The sequence below is a fragment of the Macrosteles quadrilineatus genome, unplaced genomic scaffold (genome assembly GCF_028750875.1).
Source record: "Macrosteles quadrilineatus isolate MER2022 unplaced genomic scaffold, UCM_ALF_1.0 Scaffold_3__2_contigs__length_128488019, whole genome shotgun sequence".
Taxonomy (NCBI): Eukaryota; Metazoa; Arthropoda; class Insecta; order Hemiptera; family Cicadellidae; genus Macrosteles; species Macrosteles quadrilineatus.
In genome coordinates this window covers 49,573,741-49,597,673 of record NW_026542596.1, presented here as the reverse complement: position 1 = coordinate 49,597,673, position 23,933 = coordinate 49,573,741, and the positions used below count along the sequence as shown (strand labels likewise).

The 23,933-nt window shown below is 32.0% G+C and overlaps 1 protein-coding gene across 2 annotated transcripts; it reads left to right on the top strand.

The window, feature by feature from the left end:
* The first annotated feature begins 422 nt into the window (after nucleotides 1-422).
* LOC128989795 (neuropeptide CCHamide-1 receptor-like) lies at nucleotides 423-21,895 on the top strand. 2 transcript variants are annotated; one of them, XM_054411846.1, is made up of 2 exons: nucleotides 423-470; nucleotides 19,289-21,895. In XM_054411846.1, the coding sequence occupies exon 2, from the start codon at nucleotides 19,289-19,291 to the stop codon at nucleotides 20,414-20,416; it is 1,128 nt and encodes a 375-aa protein (XP_054267821.1). In that variant the 5' UTR covers nucleotides 423-470; the 3' UTR covers nucleotides 20,417-21,895. The 2 variants fall into 2 exon arrangements, with proteins under 2 accessions (XP_054267821.1, XP_054267820.1); XM_054411845.1 differs by having other exon boundaries at nucleotides 431-470; nucleotides 19,285-21,895.
* The last annotated feature ends 2,038 nt before the right edge of the window (nucleotides 21,896-23,933 follow it).

Here is a 23,933-nt window from a genome sequence, read left to right as displayed (position 1 = left end):
GCTTAGTAAAACACTCCTAAACTGCAGATACGGCAAAGAAAATAAGCCTTTTATAAATAAATACATCAACATATACGGCATATAAGGCTATTTATATGATCCTAAGTATGTGTAGAATCACATGGTAACCATATCTCATTTTCCCCAAAAATGTCAGTTACCACAACTGTGCTTAGCAGGGCAGAATACTATCTAATATAAGTGGCTTTTCACCACGCCCGCTCAAGTAATATTTAAATATTTTTAACCTCTAGACAAATCCCTTCTCACTGGTAGTATACATGAAACAGGGTACAAAGCTGGGTAGGGAGGAAGGTGTAAGACTGTAGTGGGTGCCAAGGGTACGGGTTTGGGGGGAGTTGGGCAGAAACTGGGAGGGTGGGTTTTGTGAGGTGAGCTTGAACTTCAGTTTCTCCGCGACCTTTCTGCTGAATACATCCCTACACTGACGGGATAGCACATTAAACACGGTTGGTAAATAATATAAGAAAGAAATTATTTGTAAAGTAGCCTGTTAGGTATTCACTTATTAAATAGACCATAGAGTTATGAAAGATGTTTATTAAATTGATAGTGTATATAAAAAGCATAATGTTAAAAAAAAAATTAAACATTTGATTAACTATTAAATAAGAAATTCATTTCGTTTAACTTATTTATTGCTTTCATCTTTTTACTAAAATTTTAAGGGGCATGATTTATTAATATAAACTACTCTATTACTATTACTACTTAAACCTACCGAACACTTACAATATAAAAATGTTAATGTGGCGATACTGGAATAGTTTATGAATGATAGGATACCCTAAATGGATACCCAAAATGATAGGACTATATTTTCAAGTGTCAATAACGATGTATACAGTTTAAAATAACATTTTAGCGTGTAATTACGCCATAAAGAAGTTCTATAAACCCCAAAATTATTTAAAATCAGGCCATGGATAAACTAAAATTAAGAAATGAACGACAAATAGGCAAATAGTAAGAGTACTTATAAAAGCATCAAAAATAAGTTCATATTGAGGGATGGACAATTTATGAACACATTTATGCGGTAACAGCAGACTGTAAAAGAAGCAATAAGAATAATCCTATTAGAGTCGCGGCTTGCTATCTTGTAATATTTTTGGGTTACGTGATGCATTTGGTATCCGAGAGAATAACAATATTTCGTTGATTCTTTCCACGCTAATGGTTAGGTTATTTAGGTTAAATGTATCTATATTTAATTTTTTTCCCATATTAAAAGTATTTTTTTGCCGAAAAATGAGGTTAAAAGTATACATGTACACACTCTAAAAATATAATCCGTTATAAGCGCCCTTATATTATTTAATATTGTACACATTGTAATATCTGGGCTTCTAAAACTGAAAAAACAGTCCTTATATTGCAAATGGGCCTTATAATAATACACGTGAATACCATAAGACTTTTACTCACTAGAAGGCTTCATCAAAGTTGAGATAAGTTTTTAAATTTATATTTACACAGTGTGCAATAAAACGATTTTGAATGATCAGCTTGTTTGTGTCAATAACAAAAGCAACAAATTCCCTTACTTAATAAAGGTACTTAATGTAAGACTCAATACAACTGTTAATAACATTTTTAAGTTGATTCAATTGGGATATTTTCCATCTTCAATTTTTCTTTTTATCATGCAAAAATAAACAAAAACATTTTATTAAATTAGGTACAGAGAATTATGACTCGAGTTCTCAAAATCTGCTTATGGAAGGGGCTTTGGAGGGAAGATGATTAAATCCTTAACGCCAAGTAGAACTTTCACTTAATTTCCAAAAATATTTTAATACCATTCAAATAATTCTAAATTGAATTAAAAACAATTACGTAAAATTACTGTACTTCAATTTATCACTAAAGTATTGAAAATAATTAACACCGCACGTGAAATGCCATTATTAGAAGTTAATAGACTTAATAAAATTACAAGATTGATTGTTTGCCACTATATTTCGTAATATTTAAGATATTAATTTATTTCATGCTTAATTTGCACGCCCATCGTAGAAGAGCACATTTGTTGAGCTAGTTGCATAAATGTTGTTGTGTATTAACTGTAAATTTCCTTACACCAGCTTGAATTTTAAAAGCCAACGAATTGAAAGTAAATGCTCTTAGTATATCGATTGACAGAAACATAGATGTTTTCCGTAGGATAGACAGAGACAAGAGCGTAAAAGAACACATGTGAATAATTCTGTATAGCGTTACTAAGTTTAGTTCTGCAATAAGATAATGATTTATCAATATTTATCAGCAAATGATATTGTTGTTTAAAATCTAAGATTTTTATAGGATTGGTCATAGTTTTAATTCTGGAGAAAGCTTAAATAGGGGCTTTGCTCGGTTACACGGCTAAAGAACATTTAGTTTTTATAAATAACCGTACAGTATTTATAACAAATTTTAAATACGACTAGTGTGATTAAAAAGGTTTCTTATTTTCTCTAAAATAACCAATCTCTGTAAGTTGTAGTTTTACCAACAAATATATTCGGATTAAATTATCGTTGACATAACTGCATTGGAACTAATATACATGTCACAGTGTTGACAAATCCGACTAAGTATACTCGATTTAATGCATGAATAGTTGCAGTTTTGTTGACACAATCATTTGCATAGTAAATTGGTTTTGAATAGCATTGGTACAATGAAAATAATTCATATGGACAAGCTAATTGGAATAATTTAATGAGAAAATCCCCAAAGCCATGCTAACATGTAATAGCTATTTACAAGTACAGTATAAATGATACAGTATAAATCAAATTTATAAGGCTTAAAAATAACATAATTTTAGTTTAAGCATATTTAAAATATTACAACATTTTATTTGTCTAACTACTCTACGTTAACATTCTGATCTTGAATTATTTAATAATTTGAAAAAGTATTTAGAAACTTAAATATTTAACTGACTATATTTGTAACAAGATTCATAAGAAAACATGGTTAGTTAGGCCTACTATATTTCAAATTAGAGTGTAGCCACTAAATACTGGTCTCATTTATTTATATTTCTATTAGTTCTTCTAACTTTAAGACAGTTAAATCAGAAATAAAATTCGGACTGACTTGATTTCAACACTCATTTCTCAAAATTTAGATTAAAAACATTTTGCGATAAAACGAACGTTATATCAATTTCAGAGCTAATGAAGTTCTAAGGTTATAACTAACCTCATTTTCAAGGTTAGTACAGCTTGAACAATTGTTAATATCTGTTTAAATCAAATAACGGTTGTCAGAATTATATATTGAGATAGGAATGCTAAAAAATACAATCAGCGATAAAACATGTTCTTGTAAACGAATAATGAATTAAAATTAAAATTTCTTCGAGTTAATAAGTTTAAATAATTTATTAAAACAATATAGCACCTTACCGTGTTTTAAATTGTTTTACATCAAAGGTACATGATTTCACCTTCCAGAAATTTGTGTTTCATTCAAAGTTGTTCCTATACATGGTTACAATGGATACTGCATAACCAATGAAAATTGATCGCCTAATACGCTATCCTCGTTCTTAAAATTAAAGTGTCTTAAAAACTAGAGTTTAATATAAAATAATTGTTAAAAAGACATAGTATATCACAATACGTTAGTGTTTTTTTTTACAAATTATGACATAATAGTTCTAAATGTGTACTTTAGTGTATGAGTTTTTATTGTTTTATGTCTTAATATTTTCTTAAAAATGTTATTTTGGGTACTAAACGCTACCGATTCATACCAGCGTTAACAAACCCACATCTACTTTTATCGTGTTTGATTTGAGGTGCTATAAAATAAATATTAAAGGCTTAAAAACGAACGACGTAAGCTAAAATACCTGCTAAGCCAAACAAATGTATTCATACAGTGCAATTAAAAATATGAGTAAAAAAAGTACACGTAGATACGATTTAATACGTTTTAAACGTCTTTTAAAGATACATAAATGTAGTAAAATCCTCTAACTACTATGATATAGAAATATCAAATAAAGTTGTGTTCAAAAAATAAATGATCGATTAAACGTATGATATTTAATCGAATATTAAGTCGGTTCTTTGTTTCAATATTACCCTAAAGTAGGCAAATATTTACTATTAGTTTTCTGATATTTGTGTAAGATTGGTTACTCAAGATATAATTCTCCACTTGTCTATTGTGAACGATTGGCAAATTCAGTAAAGGCAACTAAATGCTGCACATTTTAAACTTACCTTCAATAGTTATGTTTTTTTTTATTTATTTTTTATTTTTACTTTCTGTAAAATGTTACTGGTATGATTTTGGTTTTATTTACTTTATGGTAATCCGGTTACTTCAAATATGGAATCTTTGGGTTTTCAATTACTTAAAAAATATACCTTAAAATTTATGTCGTTTTACCAAGCTTTTATAATGTGGCTGAATGATCGTTATTCTAATAATTAAAAATATCTATTACTGTAATATCTCAAATAATATAGACTGAAATTGTTTACCAACTGTAAATTAAAATTTTACCACTACTGTCAATTAATTTATATTTTATAATCTTCAATGATTTTTTTGATGCGTTTTTGATCAATAATCATGCAAAAGAATTCCTGTGAAGTATCTTATGAGTTTATAACGTCGAACTTATAACAATTGTATTAAGGTTAGTTTAAGGTAAGCAACTTTTGGGCATCAAAAATAAAGATAAGGACATTTAAAATGTAAATAAACACACCTAGATGGTTTAAATTTAAAGATAAATAAAAACAACTAACAATAATATTATTTGTTTGCATGTCAAAACCATTGTTAAGTGTGACCGGTCAGGAGCTCAAAGCCCTTACAGATTTTATTCCACGAAAAAAAAACCAACTCAACACATTCTAATTACAAATGGTTGCATTTACATATAAGCAAGTGCACACGAGAAAAACTTGTATTTGCGCAAATAGTAAGCGGAAACATTTTATAAAACCTCAGATGCGATCTAATTAAAATTAATTAATAGTCAAAATGCAAGATGCAGAAAATTAAATACTTGAAATCTGCTGAAGAAGTAATCATTATCCGCCGTAGCAGACTTGTTGAAAGAAATGTCTTTGACAGAAAAATATTGTTTAATTAAAGCGTAACAGCTTCACTTTGAACCCAAAGTTCTGTGTAACTGGCTGGATTACGTGTTACAACTTAAACCGTTGTAAGAGTCATTGAAAAATGTGTACACTCCTAGTTCTTTCATACTGCTCCACTTAATATTTCCGTGTATTTCAGTCTTACTTCATTTAACGTAAACTTACTGTAATTAAAACTACAATGACAGTTAATGTTGGATGTTTGGTTTACCATTATGATTTTAATGAGTGTGATACTTCCTTATTCATAAGAAGTTCTATTGAAACAATTACATAACGTCCAGTTCAAAATTGATTTGATACTCAATTTACGTAATAACAAAATCAAATTATGAAGTAATTCAAAATGAATCTAAAAATTATTCGTATTAATTCAACTAAAAAAAGGAAACATTTATTAGACTGTACTGTAAAGTAAATGTGGAGTAAAGTTAACATTTTACTAATAATTATTCCTGGTAAATTATTTGGTGCTATAGAACACAATTATAAACGATGGGTTTCAAAGTTTTTCTTACACGTTTTACCTTAAGTTGAATTCTAGTCAGACCTTGTCGGCTTATTTAATATAAAACATATAATAAAAACCTACATATCAATACAGTAATAAATAAACACAAAACTAAGGTTTAGTATAAACAGTAATAATCGCTTGTACAATAATCATTGTATGATTCATTATTGCTGTAACATAAGTATAGGTGAGTCTTGCAAAGTTATAGTTATCTCCTAGATACGTACCTAACATATTAATACAAAATAAACAAGAAATATTTGCTTAGGAAGAGTTTGATATCGAGGATGAAAGTAGTCGTTGATTTATCTTCACATTGTCTATCCTAACGACAGGAACACAGCAAATCACCTAGCCTTGGCCTGATTAGTTAAATCCAATCCCATTCTCCACTCGGAAGGAAGGGATGGCAAAGAAAACAGCTTACAATTACAAATAAAATAAACGATGAATGAATATGATAGCAATACAACGTGTTTAGAATTTGTCTTAAAGCATCGTCCTAAAACTATGTATGTAAAACTATAAAGATGTTGTTGATAAACATGTACTCAAATTCTTTCTTGATTTAACAACGGATATATAAAATTGATGTAATTTTAGCGAATTTCCCACATAGGGAATAGTTATTTCTGCAACTAGACGGCTCGTGAGTAAGTATTTCTCTCGAGTGAGTCAATTGCACTTTGCACTCGAGATGCACATTATATTTTTCCTACAGTTACCATAAAACATATAAATTGGTAAAGAAACGTAACATATTTTTACACAGAAGTAAACATTTTAATATGACATTTAATGATACAACAGTACAACAGCTGACCAGCTGATTTACAGCCAGTGCTGCCAACGTATTTTGCGCGCATACGACCTTGTCTGCATGTTACGCGCTCACTATTTCGTTTCTTCACGTTGCAAATCTGGAGTGAGAGAAAGTAATTAGAGTGAGACAATGTTAACATTGTCTCACAGATGAGAGAATTGGTCACTTTTCTTTCTCAAATCAGTGAGAGAGCATGTACATTGTTAAGTAACTGTAGGAAATAAGCTATTACCGTAGGTCTCATGGTAAGACCTGGTCCCGGGACCGATTTACTTTTTCGTTTTGAGGTCCCCAGATGCCAAAAACACTATCCGTTCAAATTCATATCTATTATATTATTAAAGTGATACAATCAAATTTTATGTAAACGGTTAGGGTCATTTACCAAATAAAAATATAGGCACATGGCACATCAAAATTAAGCTTAGAGTGTGTAGATTTGCCGAAAAGTATTGATATGGACGAATTTCCCAAGGGATCTGCTCCACAGGCTGATTTCCAAAGGGCTACGCCTGGCAGGCTTCCAATGTTTAAATGATTTATTTTAATTTAGTTAACGAAACAGCTGGTCAGTACAATGAACTGGTGTTTGTTTATTTACTCGAATAAGATGTTTGTGACGCTTTAAGTAGATTGAGGAGGGTTATGTTTGGTTTTAAAGTGAGGTTGTATATGTTCAAGGTTGTATATGTTGTATATGTGTATATGATCAAAGTTTCATTTTTTAATTTGTATAGTAAGCTACATGTGAAGAGGCTTGACTAAAGTTGAAGAATGATGGTAAAACATGTCATTCATGAAGCATCAATATGAAGCAATAATTGATGCTATTGATACACTAAGGTATGTTGTCATATTCTTAGGGATCTATTAACATCAAAAGTAGGCGTTTGATAGTAAGTAGGTTTACGCTTTTAAATCAGTTTATATTTTCAAACTAAATCATAGAGTTGCTGTATTTTAAAACACACATCAGAACCACTTTAATATCTCTCTAGGTCACATTTTTTCCCGTTGCAAAGCACGGGTATAGCAGCTTGTATATATTTGTCTGTATATATTTAGTTATATATGTGTCTGTTAGCACGATAACTCGAGCAAAATTGATCCGATTTTGATGAAATTTGGTATAAACGTGTAAACCAACCTATGTTTATTCGAACGAGTTCGCGAACCAGCTTGATCGGACTTTGGGAACAGGGTTTAATGGGGGTGAAAAGGGGTTTTCACATTTTTCACTCTAAAAACATAAAATGTTGCAATTTCTTTCCAAACCATGTCGTAGAGCTTAAAAAATAAACAATTTTGTATATTGAAGCGTTGTTGTTTCTCATGTTATTAATATGGAGAAAAAATAGACTGTTGCAGTTTGATGTTTATGGAAATATTTGAATCATATTTGACAATTTTGTTTATTTCATAATAAGCTATCCACATTTCAATTAAAAACAAATATCAAAACCTTCCCTGTAGCAGCAAACCTAAGTACTCATTAAAATAAATTATATTTAAATAGGAACTAAAACTGAAAATTTCAAAGGAATAATTTAGTGGAATTCCAGCTAGGTAAATGGATATTCGCTTAGTCTGCAGGTTTGCTGCGGCGGGGTATTCAACTTTAACTTGCCGTGTTCAACAATTTCAACTAAAAACTCATCCAAACGTAAATTGATAAATATCTTTGTTAAAAACAATAGCTTATATTATTACGTGTATACTTTGAAGAAATATGCAGTTAGAAGTTTGTTCAAATTTATAAACTAAAACTAGAAATAATGATCCATTCATAGTTTTTTAAGAATATAAGGTAATATTTAATAAAAATAACAATGTGTTTGAAATATTTTTTTTAGATTCTAGGAAGTGAATATAAGCAATAAATGAGTCTTTCATTAATCAACCGTTTATTTACATAATTTGATGAGCGAAAACAAATGAAACCTTTCAATTGTGTTTTGAAATAAAGAGATTTGAATGCGTGTTGAAATATTTCGTTGATTTGGATGCAAAACAATGGCCTGGCCACATGAGACGGACTACATTCAGTTTCAAACAACGCCTTTCCCCAAGTGAGAGGCTTTTGCTAGCATTTAAGGGGGAATATAATGGTATACATGGCTTTTTAGTTTATTAATAAAATGAGTTTGCATTATTTCACTTAACCTCTTCTTTCTTTACGATTAAATAATGATGATACTTTCCCCATTCACCATTGAACAATCAACTTTATTTGGGTAAGCAAAAGCATATATTTTATTGCAGACATTTTACACGAGTAATAACAGGAATAAAAGAACTTCATGTATTAACACCGTAATACCCAACTACAAAAATTATCCATTTAAACACAAGGTGTATATTTTTAAATATTAATACAATATTGGGATATGGATCATTAATAAATAAAAAATATATCATCAACAATAAATCGTAGTAATCGTATACTAGCATATATTGAAAACGTTTGTTATTAAAAGGGTTTGATTTAAAACAATTCTTAACTTAATAAAGAAACAAGGAAATAGATACTAGTGTGCGAAGTGCCACTTTACTGCACATGAGAGAAGGGTTTACGCACGAGCCACAGACGAGTGTGGAAAGTTTCTGGAATGCAGCAAAGGCACTTTACTTTCGTGTTACACTTTGTTTTTCTCACAGTTACTATATAGTACAGGTAAAATAATACAAAAACACTCCATATAAACAACAAAATTTGTACATTCATGAAATTTCACCTGTGAGTTACTAATAATATGAGAAATGAAGATCCGATGAGTCCCCAAAATTTTAGGCGTGCTAAGGCCCTTTTTGGGGCCCTTTTTGTTCCGAAGGGCCCTTGTTCCTGAATAATTTTGTTTTTACGTTTAAGGTCGAGTGAGGTGTGGTTTTCGATGGTTTTAGTTATTTTAAATCGATTGGGACTAGTTTTAAGTGTATAAAACCACTCCATACAGGGTGGTTCGAAATATTAATACTTTTTACGATATTTAAACATTTATTCATAAAGTGATAAAATTAGTTACCACCATGCTCTATATAAAAGGGGATTATTAAAAATAACTGTAATTCTTTACTATATAAGAGGGAAGGATCACAAGGAGTATGAGAAAATATTAAATACCCCCGTCACAGCAAACCTGCAGACTAAGCAAATTTTCAGTTGCCCGATTTTCAATTAAATCTAAAATAGCATTGAGTTTAATGAATACTTAGGTTTGCTGCTACGAGGAGGCTAATAAAGTGTGTTTATAGTAAAATATTAATAGTCTAGTATAAAACAAATAAATTTGACAAGTTTTACTAAGACATAGGCTATCTATAAACAAACAAACAAAGTCATTTACACTATTCTCCTTAAGAATAACATAGAATTTTAAATTTAAAATTTTTGCATGTTTTTTGTAACTAATACACTTATTTCATAGAACAGTATTAACAGTATTAAAACACACTTACAAAATATACTAAATTATTTGTTTTCTTTAAGCTCTTTAAAATGCTCTAGAAATAAATTGGGAAACTTTGTCTTTTGAGGGTCAAAGATTACAGATTTTTACCACATAAAACCCTGTTCCATGGACCGATTATGCCGGTTTCGTTAAAATTGAACCAAAATTACTCGAGTTACCATGTTTACGGACACGTATATAACATGGATATATTATATTATACAGGGTTAGTAAAAAGTGTGGAGACTCCCTGTTATTTTTTTAACGGCCCATACTAGAAAAACTAAACTCGGCACACCCTTATGGCATGTTATGAAGTACTTTTTGGGCATAACCGTCACTTGGTGTACATCCCCAAAATGGGGGATTTTGGGGGAAACTAAAAGATTTCAAATACAAAGACCTATCGAGTGACCCCTCATTTTGAAGGAAAACCCAAAAACGCAAACTAGAGGTCTTTATCTCAATCCAGTAAAAAATGGCAGCCAATTGAAATTCTGAGAAGTTGAATTTAACTTGCAGCTTTCCAAGTCTGGAGACCCCCTGTAAATTTTGTAGCGGCTCACACTAGGAAAACTAAACTCTACTCACCTTTTTGGCATGTTATGAAGTACTTTTTAAGCCTAATAGCCACTTGCTTACCAAACCCAAAATGGGGGATTTTGGGGGAAACTCAAAAGTTTTTAATGATAAGCCCCATCAAGTGACCCCTCATTTTGAAGGTCCTGGTAAAAGAAAACTAACAACGCAAACTAGAGGTTTCTATCTCAATTCAGTAAAAAATGGAAGGTGATTGAAATCTTTAAAATAGGAAATAACTTGCAATTTTATATTGAACCGGCTGCCATATTTTACTGTGTTAAGATAGAGACCTATAATTTGTATTGTTAGTTTTATTTTATTATGACCTTCAAAATGAGGGGTCACTCAATGGGGCTTATCATTAAAAAGTTTTGAGTTTCCCCCAAAATCCCCCATTTTGGGTTTGGGAACTTATGAGAATTTCAATCGGCTGCCATTTTGTACTGAACTGAGATAGAGACCTCTAGTTTGCGTTGTTGGTTTTTTTTTACCAGGACCTTCAAAATGAGGGGTCACTCGATGGGTCTTTGTATTTGAAATTTTTTAGTTTTCCCCAAAATCCCCCATTTTGGGGATGAACACCAAGTGGTGGTTATGCCCAAAAAGTACTTCATAACATGCCATAATGGTGTGCCGAGTTTAGTTTTTCTAGTATGGGCCGTTAAAAAAATAACAGGGGGTCTCCACACTTTTTACTAACCCTGTATATATGTATATAAACACATATATAATATTTTGAGTGGATGGTGCTTTAGGCTTCTGGGGGCATCGAAATGAAAACGTAAATCGGTTTCGGGTGTATGTTTTACCATAAGACCTTCGGTAATAGCTTATCTCCTATATGGGATGCTCGCTAAAAGGGGATGGATTAAGTTTTACACTATAACATAATAACATAGGTTACTAAGCAAAAATTTCAACTTTTAAGGTGGTGTGAATAATCTTTCAACGTGTTTTTTGATGCAAATCTATTAAGACCAATTTCATATTTATCAGGGTGAATAAAAAGTCAAGACCCCCCCCTCTAATATTTTTCCAAGTAAATATACAGATTTATCCTTTAGGTGGTCAAGCAATCTTAGCAGGAAGTTTCATTTTATCATTTTGAAAATTTTGAGTGTCCCCCCAAAAGGGGGGATTTGGGGGGCAACTCAAATATTTTAAATGTAAACCCCCTTCAAGTGAAGAGTTTACAAAAACTTAAAGAATGGTGAAAACTAGAGGTCGCTATCTCTTCTCTATCCAAAATGGTAGCCCGTCAAATGTTGTGGAAAATCAACGGTAAAATTGTTAATATTGGCTGCCATTTTGGATAGAGAAGAGATAGCGAGCTCTGGTTTTCACCATTCTTTAAGTTTTTATAAACACTTCAAAATGAGGTGTCCCTTGAAGGGGGTTTCTATTGAAACCTTTTTAGTTGTCCCCCGAATCCCCCCTTTTGGGGGACACTCCAAAATTTTAAATGTAAACCCCCTTCAAGTGACACCTCATTTTGAAGTGTTTACAAAAACTTAAAGAATGGTGAAAACCAGAGCTCGCTATCTCTTCTCTATCCAAAATGGCAGCCAATATTAACAATTTTACCGTTGATTTTCCACAACATTTTACGGGCTACCATTTTGGATAGAGAAGAGATAGCGACCTCTAGTTTTCACCATTCTTTAAGTTTTTGTAAACTCTTCAAAATGAGGTGTCACTTGAAGGGGGTTTACAGTTAAAATATTTGAGTTGCCCCCCAAATCCCCCCTTTTGGGGGGGCACTCAAAAATTTCAAAATGATAAAATGAAACTTCCTGCTAAAATTAATTGACCGCCAAAAGGATATCTCTGTATATTTACTTGGAAAAATATTAGAGGGGGGGGTCTTGACTTTTTATTCACCCTGTATGTATTTTTCTTAGGTAGTTATTTAAGTTATTTTTTACATTTATTAGAAATTAAAACAATTGTATTTGTATAAAACCTTACATTACATATTAAAATGAAGTACTTAAAGTAAAGCTATTTTTCTACATTTTCCGTGGTATCTCTCTTTACAATTTCATCATCACAATAATTATTCTCAGACGAGTCATTAACAATTTTATTATTCTTAGCAACTTGTCCAACTTTACTGATTTTGTCCAAGTTTGTGTTCAAGCGGGATTCCCCTTTACAAACCTAAAACCTTGCATATTGCACAACAGGCGACACCAATCTTAGAGCACAAACAATGTGGTGCAAAAACACTTTTCATACATACTGACGTTTGCAACTTGTATCTTAAGTTCCTCAAACTTATTTTCAATCAATACAAGTACGGTTATCTTTCGTAATTATGACGACCAGGACAGCACTAAGACATCAGAGCAGCATTGTCGGTACAAGCATTTTTGTCCTGAACAATGGGAACTAGGTTTATGGGGTAAAAATTGGGTTTTCTTATTTACTTTACCCTCAAAACACAAAGTTTCCCAATTTTTCCCTAGAACATTTTAAATAGCTTAAAAACAAATAATCTAGTATATTAACGTGTTTTTGTATGGTTATTAGTTACGGATAAAAATACTAAAATTGTAAATTTAAAATTACCATGTTATTCTTATGTAGAATAGTGTAAAATGATTTTGTTTGTTTGTTTATAGATATATTTTGATCAAACTTGTCAAATTTATTTGTTTTATACTAGGCTATTAATATTTTACTATAAACACATTTTATTAGCCTCCTTGTAGCAGCAAACCTAGGTAATCGTTAAACGCAATGCTATTTTATATTTAATCGAAAATCAAGTAAGTAAAAAGGAAATTCGCTAGGTCTGCAGGTTTGCTGTGACGGGGGTATTTAATATTTTCTCTTACTCCTTGTGATCCTTTCCCCTTACGTAGTAAAGAGTTACAATTATTTCCAATAATCCCCTTTTATATAGAGCATGGTGGTAACTAATTTTATCACTTTATGAATAAATGTTTAAATATCGTAAAAAGTAATAATATTTCGAAACACCCTGTATGGAGTGGTTTAATACACTTAAAACTACTCCCAATCGATTTAAAATAACTAAAACCATCGAAAACCACACCTCACTTGACCTTAAACGTAAAAACAAAATTATTCAGGAACAAGGGCCCTTCGGAACAAAAAGGGCCCCAAAAAGGGCCTTAGCACGCCTAAAATTTTGGGGACTCATCGGATCTTCATTTCTCATATTATTAGTAACTCACAGGTGAAATTTCATGAATGTACAAATTTTGTTGTTTATAAAACCCTATTTTACCTGTACTAATAAAGCATAGAACTAATTAGTTTTTCAAACACTAAACAACACGCTTTAGGTTAGGTTAAATCCAAGCGTTGAACGAAATGGGAAACACTGCAACAATTGATCGTAATTGCAGAGTTGCAGTATTTTTAAGTGTTGCCAACTTATTTTAAAGCCTACACGTATTACTTTCCTCATAAAATCACAGTGTTTTTTTTATGTTTGGTTGCAATACTGGAGTACGGCCAAAGAAACTGAGTGTGTCAAAAGTAAAATAAGTGCGGCAAAAGTAAGTATATGCAGCAATTAGCACTTTGCTGATATAATCAGTAGATGAAAGCCCACTTTGCCAGGTAACTGCTGTTTAGATTTTAATTTATTCTTCTCAGCAAAAGAAAACTTTAATACTTTAATTTTGTTCAATCCAACCCCAGATTGAATGCATCTGTTCTTAGTGCAATTGCATTACAGTAGTCTAAGGAAGACACGAAAGGCAAAACACAACGTGAGCTGACTTCCAAGTCAACAATCAATAAACCTCCTTGAAACATAGAATAAATACTCGTTTATCTTTCCCTTTGTACTTCGGAAATCTTGGCACGTATCCATTTGAAATAGCTTGTTCCTGATTCAACATAGACGCTCAACTTCTTGAGATGTCATTTCGAGTTTGGCATTACCAAATGATTGCGTGATTTATCATTTTCATTACAAACCTTTCATTGAGATCATAATAATTATTTAAAAATAAGAAAACCTATTTGGAGTGAAGGTTGATTTTGGCAAGTAAAACACGACCCATACATAATTTTTTTAAATTTTAGTTGTTAAAGTGTAATGTGACTCTCCAAATATATCGAATATGTTTTACCCAGCCTCGTTTAGGCTTAGATCGTTTTGAAGAAACTCATAATAGGCCTTTTAGAAATATTGTGGTAAATTTACCGCACTCTAGCTGATTTTATAGATTCTTTTTTGTAAGCTAAAATTTTTAGTTCTATAAAGATTACGGAAACCAGCTGCTTACTGTGTAGTGTGGCGAAATATAATTTCACGTGAATTGCTTAAGTTTTACGCTAAACTTAATTGAAACAGCTTTTTAAATAATCTTACCTTGTGTATTCTGTTAATAAGATACGTTATGGATTCGTGGCATTCAAGGGTCGCCCTTGTCACAAACGTCCAGACACTTCCAATCACCCACGTTTCGACCTTGATGCAGAGAGTCATCTTCAGGGCGACGTGACCTCCGCACAGTTATAGTATATCATAGCATGTCAATAGTCACTTGCTACTAGAACTGTGTGAAAGTCTGAGGATGGCACTCTGCTGGTCCGACACCTCGGTGAATTGAGGTTCTTCTTCATTTACGAAACAGTCGACTGCCAAAACTAAACATCTGCAGTGACCACAGAAAGCAATGCAGTAATAAAATTCATTCCGTCGATGTAAATGGAAGGAAACGTTATCTTTCTTAAAAATATCTTATCCTACAATGCTAAATTTTTTCGCATAATTTTTAAACCTCTTATCAAACTAATAACTTGTAGTTTCAAGTCTACTAACTAAAAAAATCCTTTTTTATGAGGAAACCAAAATATTTAATAATCTAAGTAGCCTATTTCAATTGCCAATTACCAACTCCTATGTCGTTGCCCAACACTTATTGAATAGACTGCGTCAAATAAAAAAAAATAATATTCTTGTTTAACCAATATTTACAAATAGAAAAACCACCGTCGATAGTGTTAACAAAGACTTTACACAGCTTGGTAATAAGCTACATGACAGGTAACGTTAAATATTGATATTTAATACTGCATGCAAATGCCAAACGCAATTAAAATAGGTACTTGTATATGCATAATGACGTATAAGTACATACTATGTGACGTCAGAAATCAATGCTAATTTATCACTAATTGAAAATAAAACAAACCCGGATATAATAATGGCAAAGTTATAGAATAAGCAAAAACAATTATTTTATCATGGTTTTTGGTTACCAAAACCAATTTGGAAACCACCTCACGTTGCTGAGTGATGAATTTCAGTTTTATTCTTTCGTATAATCTGAAATCTTGGCACGTTTACGATTGAAATTGTTATTTTTTATTCAACAGGACTTTGATCGTCTTGAGTTGATAAAGTAGGTAGGTATTCCATGTTCCATAATCCTACTTTCCTTTGAAGAGATTTAACAATTTCAAACGTAATATATTTCCCAATACGGCTTTCCATCAAGTTTTACAAAACGATAAATATTTCAATGTTTGTATTTAAAGTTAGTTAAAATTTTATTTATTGTTTCGTGTATATTTTTTAAGTCCTTAATACATTCATGAATCTCAGTCACATATTTATTTATGGTTTACATGCAATATTTGAGTGCAACTATAAATTAATCAATTACTGTAGATAATTCATACTAATATTAGAGCGTATATTTTAATGATACTTTAACATATGAATGAGTCCTTTCCCAGAAACTCGAGTAGTATGGGTGTAGGATATAATATAAAAGTGTCATTATGGACTACAGATTGTATTAAATTATTTTTGATTCAGCTTGAAGACTAAACAAAACATTAAGTAGTGTAAATATTGATAGCTTGGAATTAAATTAAACCAAAGATTTTGATAGACATGTCAGTCAAACTAGAATTGATTAAAGGAAATTCAATAAAATTATTAATAAATATTTTATTCAGTTCAAATTAGAACCATATTCAAGGGAACAAAAAGAATTGGGGAGTTGAGAGAATATTTAAAATGAAGAACAACACTCTTTTGATTACCGATAAAAGGTTCTTTTTCAATCACATCTTTAGAGTCGCTGTCTCCTCTGTATTAAATATTTGTTAAAACAAGACATTTGGAACATTCTCGTTTTATATGAATGTATTCATTGTATATTACAGTATTTTTATCTTTTTACGTTAAGCACACAAAAGTTCAATACTAAACATTGTATAAGCTTCAGCTCCTAAAGTGTATATTATTTTCTGAATAATACAATTTTCACTCCAGGTTTAAAGAAGAAAATGATCTTAGAAAAACGCTTGACGTACAAAAAAATATGTTACTTACAGCAAAAAATATTTCGATTAAAATAAATAATATTCTAGTTATTTTTCACATTTTAGCCATATATATTAATCTTTTTGCATTATAAATAATCATCAGGAAGCTTTAAGTCTGAAAAAAGTATTTTATACGATAAACATTTAAATTCAAAGTAATATACTATACGTTGAGAAGTAGTCATGCATAAACCATGGACGATAACTTTGTCCAGGTAAAGGGAGATTTGGTCACAGATATTTCTACAGGTGTATTTCCATTTCATTACACAAGCTGAGCCAGATTCGTTAGAACGTGTAATCGGTAGTCAACGCGACGGTAAACACAGTCAGTTTGGTTTCAAAAAAATCTTTCTCCTATTGAAAGCATTAAGTGATTTCTTTGTTATTTGAGGTATTCATTTGGACTTTCGTCTTTTGTAACAACGTTTGTGTTGCCCTTTTCCTCACTCTTAAAGAAGTAATGTATCATAATTTAACTAAAATACTTTTTGACTTAGAGTTAAACTTGCACCAAAATTTGAGTAACACATAGGCACCGCTTTCACTAGCGGTTAAATAAATATGTTGGTGATAAATTTCATCCGAAACGATAGTAACTCACTACTTAAATACAGTACAGATTACTAACAGTAGTAATTAGTAGTCATCATGGATATGTTAGTTTTGAGTTAATAGATTATTTGAATATGTATATATAGTTGTATAAATTAACCGGTAAAGGAAGCTGTTTCATCAGGTTATCTGCAAACCTAACGACCTGAGTTTGCAAATGAACCCAGGCTAATAACCTTTGAGCTCCTAGAAATACATTTCACATGCATGCAAGAGCATGTAGAAGACCATCCTTTATCTAACATCTGTCTTTTACTGTTATGACCCTTTTTGAAATAATAGTTTTAGTTTTGTCATTTTATTTTTACTTTGTTTTATGTTAAGGGGCACACTAATAAAATTTAATAAATATAATATGTGTATAGAATATTAATTTTGAAATTAATTCATTTTATATTTAAAACCATTGTTTGGGCCTTAAATTATAATTCACGCTTTGGATACTTTTCAACAAGGATAGCAGGTCTTTTCTGTTTGTGAAAATTACAAAGGAAATTACTCGCAGTATGTTCCTGTTAATTCTTTGGGGAAAATTTCGGATAACATAAATAATAAAAAAAAAACTGTTTATTCAAATTGTTACCGTAAGCTTGAATCGTATAATTTTTAAAATTTGGAAACAGATAAACAGATAGAATTACAGCGTAGGACGCAAGACAATGTTAATCTATCATGCTACATAAAAAATCCTCAACATTCACTATCTTTGCAATATTATTCAAGTAGAAAAAGCTTAAAATATTTTTACCTACGACCGTTTTTTAAAGAAGCCATTTCAGTCCAGTTCTTAGAATTGAAAAGTTTCACTTTACAGCGGTTTACTTTCATATCCGCATAGTTTCATTTCATATCCGCATAGTTTTCTCATATCCACACAGGTAACGGACCAATGAGGTTCAAGTATTGAGAGAAAAGAATTAAAATTTTAATGCTTCGAACGTCAACTAATCAGCTGATCAGCTGATCAGTTGACCAATTTAATTGTTGATCCGACTTGTTCATGTTGATACTCGCGTATTCTTAATTAAGTTGGTGGAAGTCCAAAAATAAATTAAATATTTGCCGAATTGTACCTGATACAATATTATTTATGGTAAGAATGCTGCTAGCAATGTAATATTTAACGAAGTTTAACAAACACGTAATTACAGGAAATCAGCTGACTATACAACAAGTCGTTGCATCACTTTCAGTGGCAATGACAATACACGAAAACATAACCTCTCTAAAAAGTTATCATTAGTGATTGTTAGTAATTAAATCCAGATTGATAGTAATTAAAAAACGGTCGTAGGTAAAGTAGTGTACGCAACTCGCGTTAATAGTCTTTACGACACTCGTAGAAGTTTTTAAGGCACTCGCCAAGGCTCGTGCCTTAAATTTTCTACTCGTGTCGTAAAGATTAACTTAACGCAATCGTTGCGTAAACTACTATTTCAAAATCTTTATTATAATGTTTTTATATGTAATGTGCAAAAAATGATTTTTATAGTATTTGCGAATTTTGTTGTTGTTAGTATTTGGTTTTTAGTGTTATAAGTTTGTGAGTGCTGATGGATTTGTTTTAACGATTTAGTAAGTAAAAAGAGTGTAGAGATGTAATAAATCCAAAACTTATTAATGAGCTCTTATTAATAAGTTTGAATAATTGTAAAAGGATTTACAGTGCAGAATCCATAAAAGGATTATTTCTTACTTACTACTGTACTTAAAATACTCAAAATTGCTTTTTCCTTTGAACTATGTTTTATTTTAAGGGAGAAACCATGTATCTTCGTCTTAAAGAAATAACATACACTTTAACAACGCATTCCGAGATTAATTTTCAATTAGTTTCAGAAAGATGGCGGATAACCACTACAACGTGACCGGCTATCCCCTCCACCATGACAACGACACAGAAATGTTTGGCTACGTTCCGTACTCTGAGAGACCAGAGACCTACATTGTGCCCGTCGTCTTCGCCGTCATCTTCCTGGTGGGAGTCTTGGGCAACGGCACCCTTGTCTTCATCTTCGCTCGCCACCGCACCATGAGGAACGTCCCCAACACCTACATCTTCAGCCTAGCCTTGGGTGATCTTCTAGTAATCATCAGCTGTGTTCCCTTCACCTCCATCCTGTACACCATAGAGTCTTGGCCGTGGGGAGAACTGATATGCAAGCTATCAGAAGCCACCAAGGACATCTCAATTGGAGTTTCAGTGTTTACGTTGACAGCTCTCAGTGCAGAGAGGTATTGTGCTATAGTGAACCCAATCAGGAGTCATATATCCTCGAAGCCATTAACTATTGTGACGGCGGTGTTGATATGGATTATGTCAATGATCTTAGCACTTCCAGCTGCTATATTCTCAAACGTACAGACAGCAGATGTTCAAGATAATCACACTATAGAGTACTGCTCTCCGTTTCCCAAAGAATACGGGAGCACCTACGAAAAAGGTGTTGTACTTTTTAAGTTTTTAGCGTACTACGCTATCCCGCTGTTTGTCATTGCAGGATTTTACATATTGATGGCTCGCCATCTAATGTTGAGCACGAGAACCCTTCCTGGTGAACACAATCCGAGCAAATCAGCCATGAACCAAATACAAGCTAGGAAGAAAGTGGCGAAGATGGTGTTGGCTTTCGTAATGATCTTCATTTTCTGCTTCCTTCCCTACCACATGTTCATGTTGTGGTTCCACTTCTACCCGTCATCACATGATGACTACGATGACTTCTGGCACGCGTTTCGCATCGTCGGGTTCTGCCTCAGTTACATAAACTCCTGCATCAATCCCATCGCCTTGTACTTTGTCAGCAAAGCTTTCCGCAAACATTTCAACCAGTATTTGTTCTGCTGTGTTCGCGCTACTAACGAGATCGGCGACAACACCATCAACAACCTCAACAGCTCTATATCGTTTCGCAGACACAACTCTGTGATGACAAGTCATTACTCTATCAGTCACAGTGACAAGTCCTGACGGTTCGTGTGGTGCGTGGACAAGTTCGAAGGTAACTGACACCCACCGCCTCACAGTATACGTGTAGTATACAACATTTCCTAGACCAGGGTTTGTATTTAGGTGTAACATGTGAATTTTTAGTGGAACTTGACTGCCAAAAACCTATTACCATGTAAACTACAACTGTATAAAAGTTATAAAAACACCTTATCCGGGTTTGTGAATAAAAACAAACATTGCTCACGATGTTTTCAAGATAAATGAGTTTGAAGAACAAAACCTTTCAAAAATACAAATTTTCCATTTGAGATATATAAAAAAAATAAATGAATTCCATTGAGCTGTTAAAAATATGTCAACACAGCAGTTTTACACCCATCTTGTGTGTGTATATTATGTATTGGAATTAGTAGTAGATTTCACGATTACGTAAATGTACCATCAAATACCAGAATCTTCTAATATTTTTGTATAAAATTATAGACAAATAGTTTGAAACCTTGTGGTGGAACAATCATACGCAATGAACTAATTTGTCTTTGCTTAAATGGTGTAAAAGTCTTCAAAAATATAGTTTGGCCGCTTCATTTTTTTTTAGTAGATATACCATCAAGATTGCTTTTGTGATAGGTTAATAATTGTAATGGGCCAAAACATTTAAAACTTTTTGTTTATACACAGCTGTATGGTTAACGAATGTTTTTAAAGACAGTTTTACTAGTTGTGTCATACGTTGTAGTGAGAAAAGAAAATGGGTTTCGGATTCATCTAATGACGTATTTCTATTTATATATCAAATAAATACGACACCCAAACAATTAACCATTTGATTACACTTATTCAGTTCATTAGTGTTCCTTTCAATGTAGGCCTACTTAAAAATAAGACAGTAAATGGTTTTCTAACGATTATAATATTTGATTACATGTAAAGTTTAGTGGGACATGTACGCTTTTTAGAATAATACTTTAACACAATTACTCGAACTAATACAACAACTGTTAGGTGATTTTAAGATCTCAAACGAATGTTTATCTCATTTTACATGCAATCTGTCCGATATTTCGTAGCATTTCATTCTTTTTTTTTGTAAAACCAACTTTAGAGATATTTTCTATCATATGTTTGGCTTAAATAAAACTTTTAAAATTATTATACTATAAAAATAGGAATCAAGCGGTTATTACAATCATTTGTAGTTAGCTTTTTCATAAAAAAATTCCAAACTTTGGTAGCAAAAACAGTTCTTTAGTCACATAAATTGAATGGTCAATAACATTGCAAATGATTTTATAGAATTATGCACGAACAATCATAATTAATTCAACTAAATATTGGAACTATAGTTGTGTGTGAAATACTTTCTGATCAACCTTTATCACCTGTTATATTACCTTGCACCCAGTCATATGTTATGATCTGAAGGATGTGTAAATGTTATTTTAGTATATTTTACTGTTAATTATTACCAATGAAATACATTATGTGATTGTTATTTTTGCAATAAACGAATATGTGATATAAAACGTTTATATTTCTCACCTAATCTATGTTTACTACACTTGATTTTGCCAAGGCTAAAAGATGATACATAAGGCTATGTAATCTTGGATATAATTAAAGGTTCTCAGGTAAAAAGTCAGCTGATAGCGTTTGGACTTAAAATACATCCAATATACCTTTGCAAATTAATAGAAGAGTCCAGCGATATTTATGAATGCACCAGGTTCAGATTGTTATGGCAATATTAAGAGGCTGTAATTGAACACATGGTTTGAATTTTAAAACTCATTTTAATAGCTCCGGAAGTGCAATATGGACTAATATGCCTCTTAAACCTGTCAGCTGTTCCAAATCATAAGTTGTGACTTTGCCTTGAATTTATATAGGAAGCAATATGAAATAATTTTCTTCGTACAAAGTAGTGAGAAAGACCTCTACCCAACCCTGGTCTCAATTTTGAGCAAGCTGTTTGCTGAGCTGGTCAGATTTTTTTACTGATTGCAGTGGTTTTTTACTCATGGTTTAAATCACTTGATTTCATATCTTTCATTCGGAAAACGCTTCCTAGTTACATCCATTCCGTTACATCCGATTTGTATACCATTTTTATAGATTCACACAGTCAGATGTGTTTTGATGGTTTAGTAATTAAGTTCTGCTTAACAGTTAAATAAGAAAATAAGTTGAATACATGTATAGGCCTACCACTACCTCTACACATCATTAAGGTAACACCAGAGCTACATGTTCGTTTTAACTAAAAAGAGAATACATTTTTAAGTAGTTGCTTAAGTATTTGTCTGCTGATACGCAATTGAGTTCCCAGTACGCTTCTAGCCAAGGAAATATATGCCATAAGCTCAGTTTTCAAATTGTGCAGTGGAATTTGGGTCCGTATGATGGATGCATAGTCTCTCTCTACAATTCAAGATAAAATGGTGTGGATAAGAGATCGAGGATTATGTTTGGAGCATTAAATCATTTCTCCGTTTAATGTTACGCATGCAGATTTTTTTGGTTTTGATTAGTTTTGGCAGGGGCTTCCTTCAAAGTTGGATTTTCTCCCATAGGGTTAACATGGGGGTATAATTTGTTTTGAAAATACATCGGTTTTTTTTATTATATGATTGAAGTGAAAATTAAAACTATTGACAGGGTATTCACAAAATATAGTGTACAGAGAGTTAATATTATTCAGAATGCTTTCGTTGCAGTTGCAAAATAAATAAAATATAAAACAAATTAAGTAGTTACTTTTCATTCTTAATCCGAACTCAACTGCTCGATTTCAAGCAACGGGCTTACTAGTCTATTTGATTAACATTTACCTTTTTATAAAGCCAGAGTGGTGAGATAAAGCTCACATTTGATTATACACAAGTGTACAGTTTCAGGCCCAAACACATTAAAACACCCTTCTCCTCTCTGAGAGCACTGGCTTGTAACAGTTAGGTCGTAGGCCTCGTCGTTAACCTGTTTAGGACGTCCTTGTGTATCAGGGATAATCTACGGGATGAAAGCCTATTTTACCAAACAAGTTAATCTCTTCAGTAGTAGTAGAATAGTTGTAAGTATTTAACTCAGAAGACAAATTAATACTAGTATTATTTTAGGAATCGCAAACATTATTTTTGTGCGGAGCCAAGATCAACATTAATTTGCCGTTGTTACGGAATAGTATATTTCGTACCTAGGGCCGAAAATGATGGTTTGCCGGCTCGTCTTGAATTTATTACGGTCGAGAGCTGTAAAACCCTTTCGGCCCGTGGTACAAACGCTTTTTTTCACCACACTATACAAAATTGAGATAATATGTATACTATAAATGCACACAACTACAACTTTAAGGTTATGTGAATAATAGTTTTGAGGAATCTACAAAAATAATAAGTCATTGCTTGGCAGCGGTTACAATAAAACAAGGTATATTGCATAATATGGATACTGCTTGTGTATCTTACTAATATTATAAATCTGAAAGTTTGTGAGTTTGTGTGTATGTTTGTGTGTGTGTGTGTGTGTGTGTTGCTCA

Coding starts and splice junctions, on each gene's coding strand:
- LOC128989795 (XM_054411846.1), top strand. CDS start 19,289: ATGGCGGATAACCACTACAACGTGACCGGCTATCCCCTCCACCATGAC.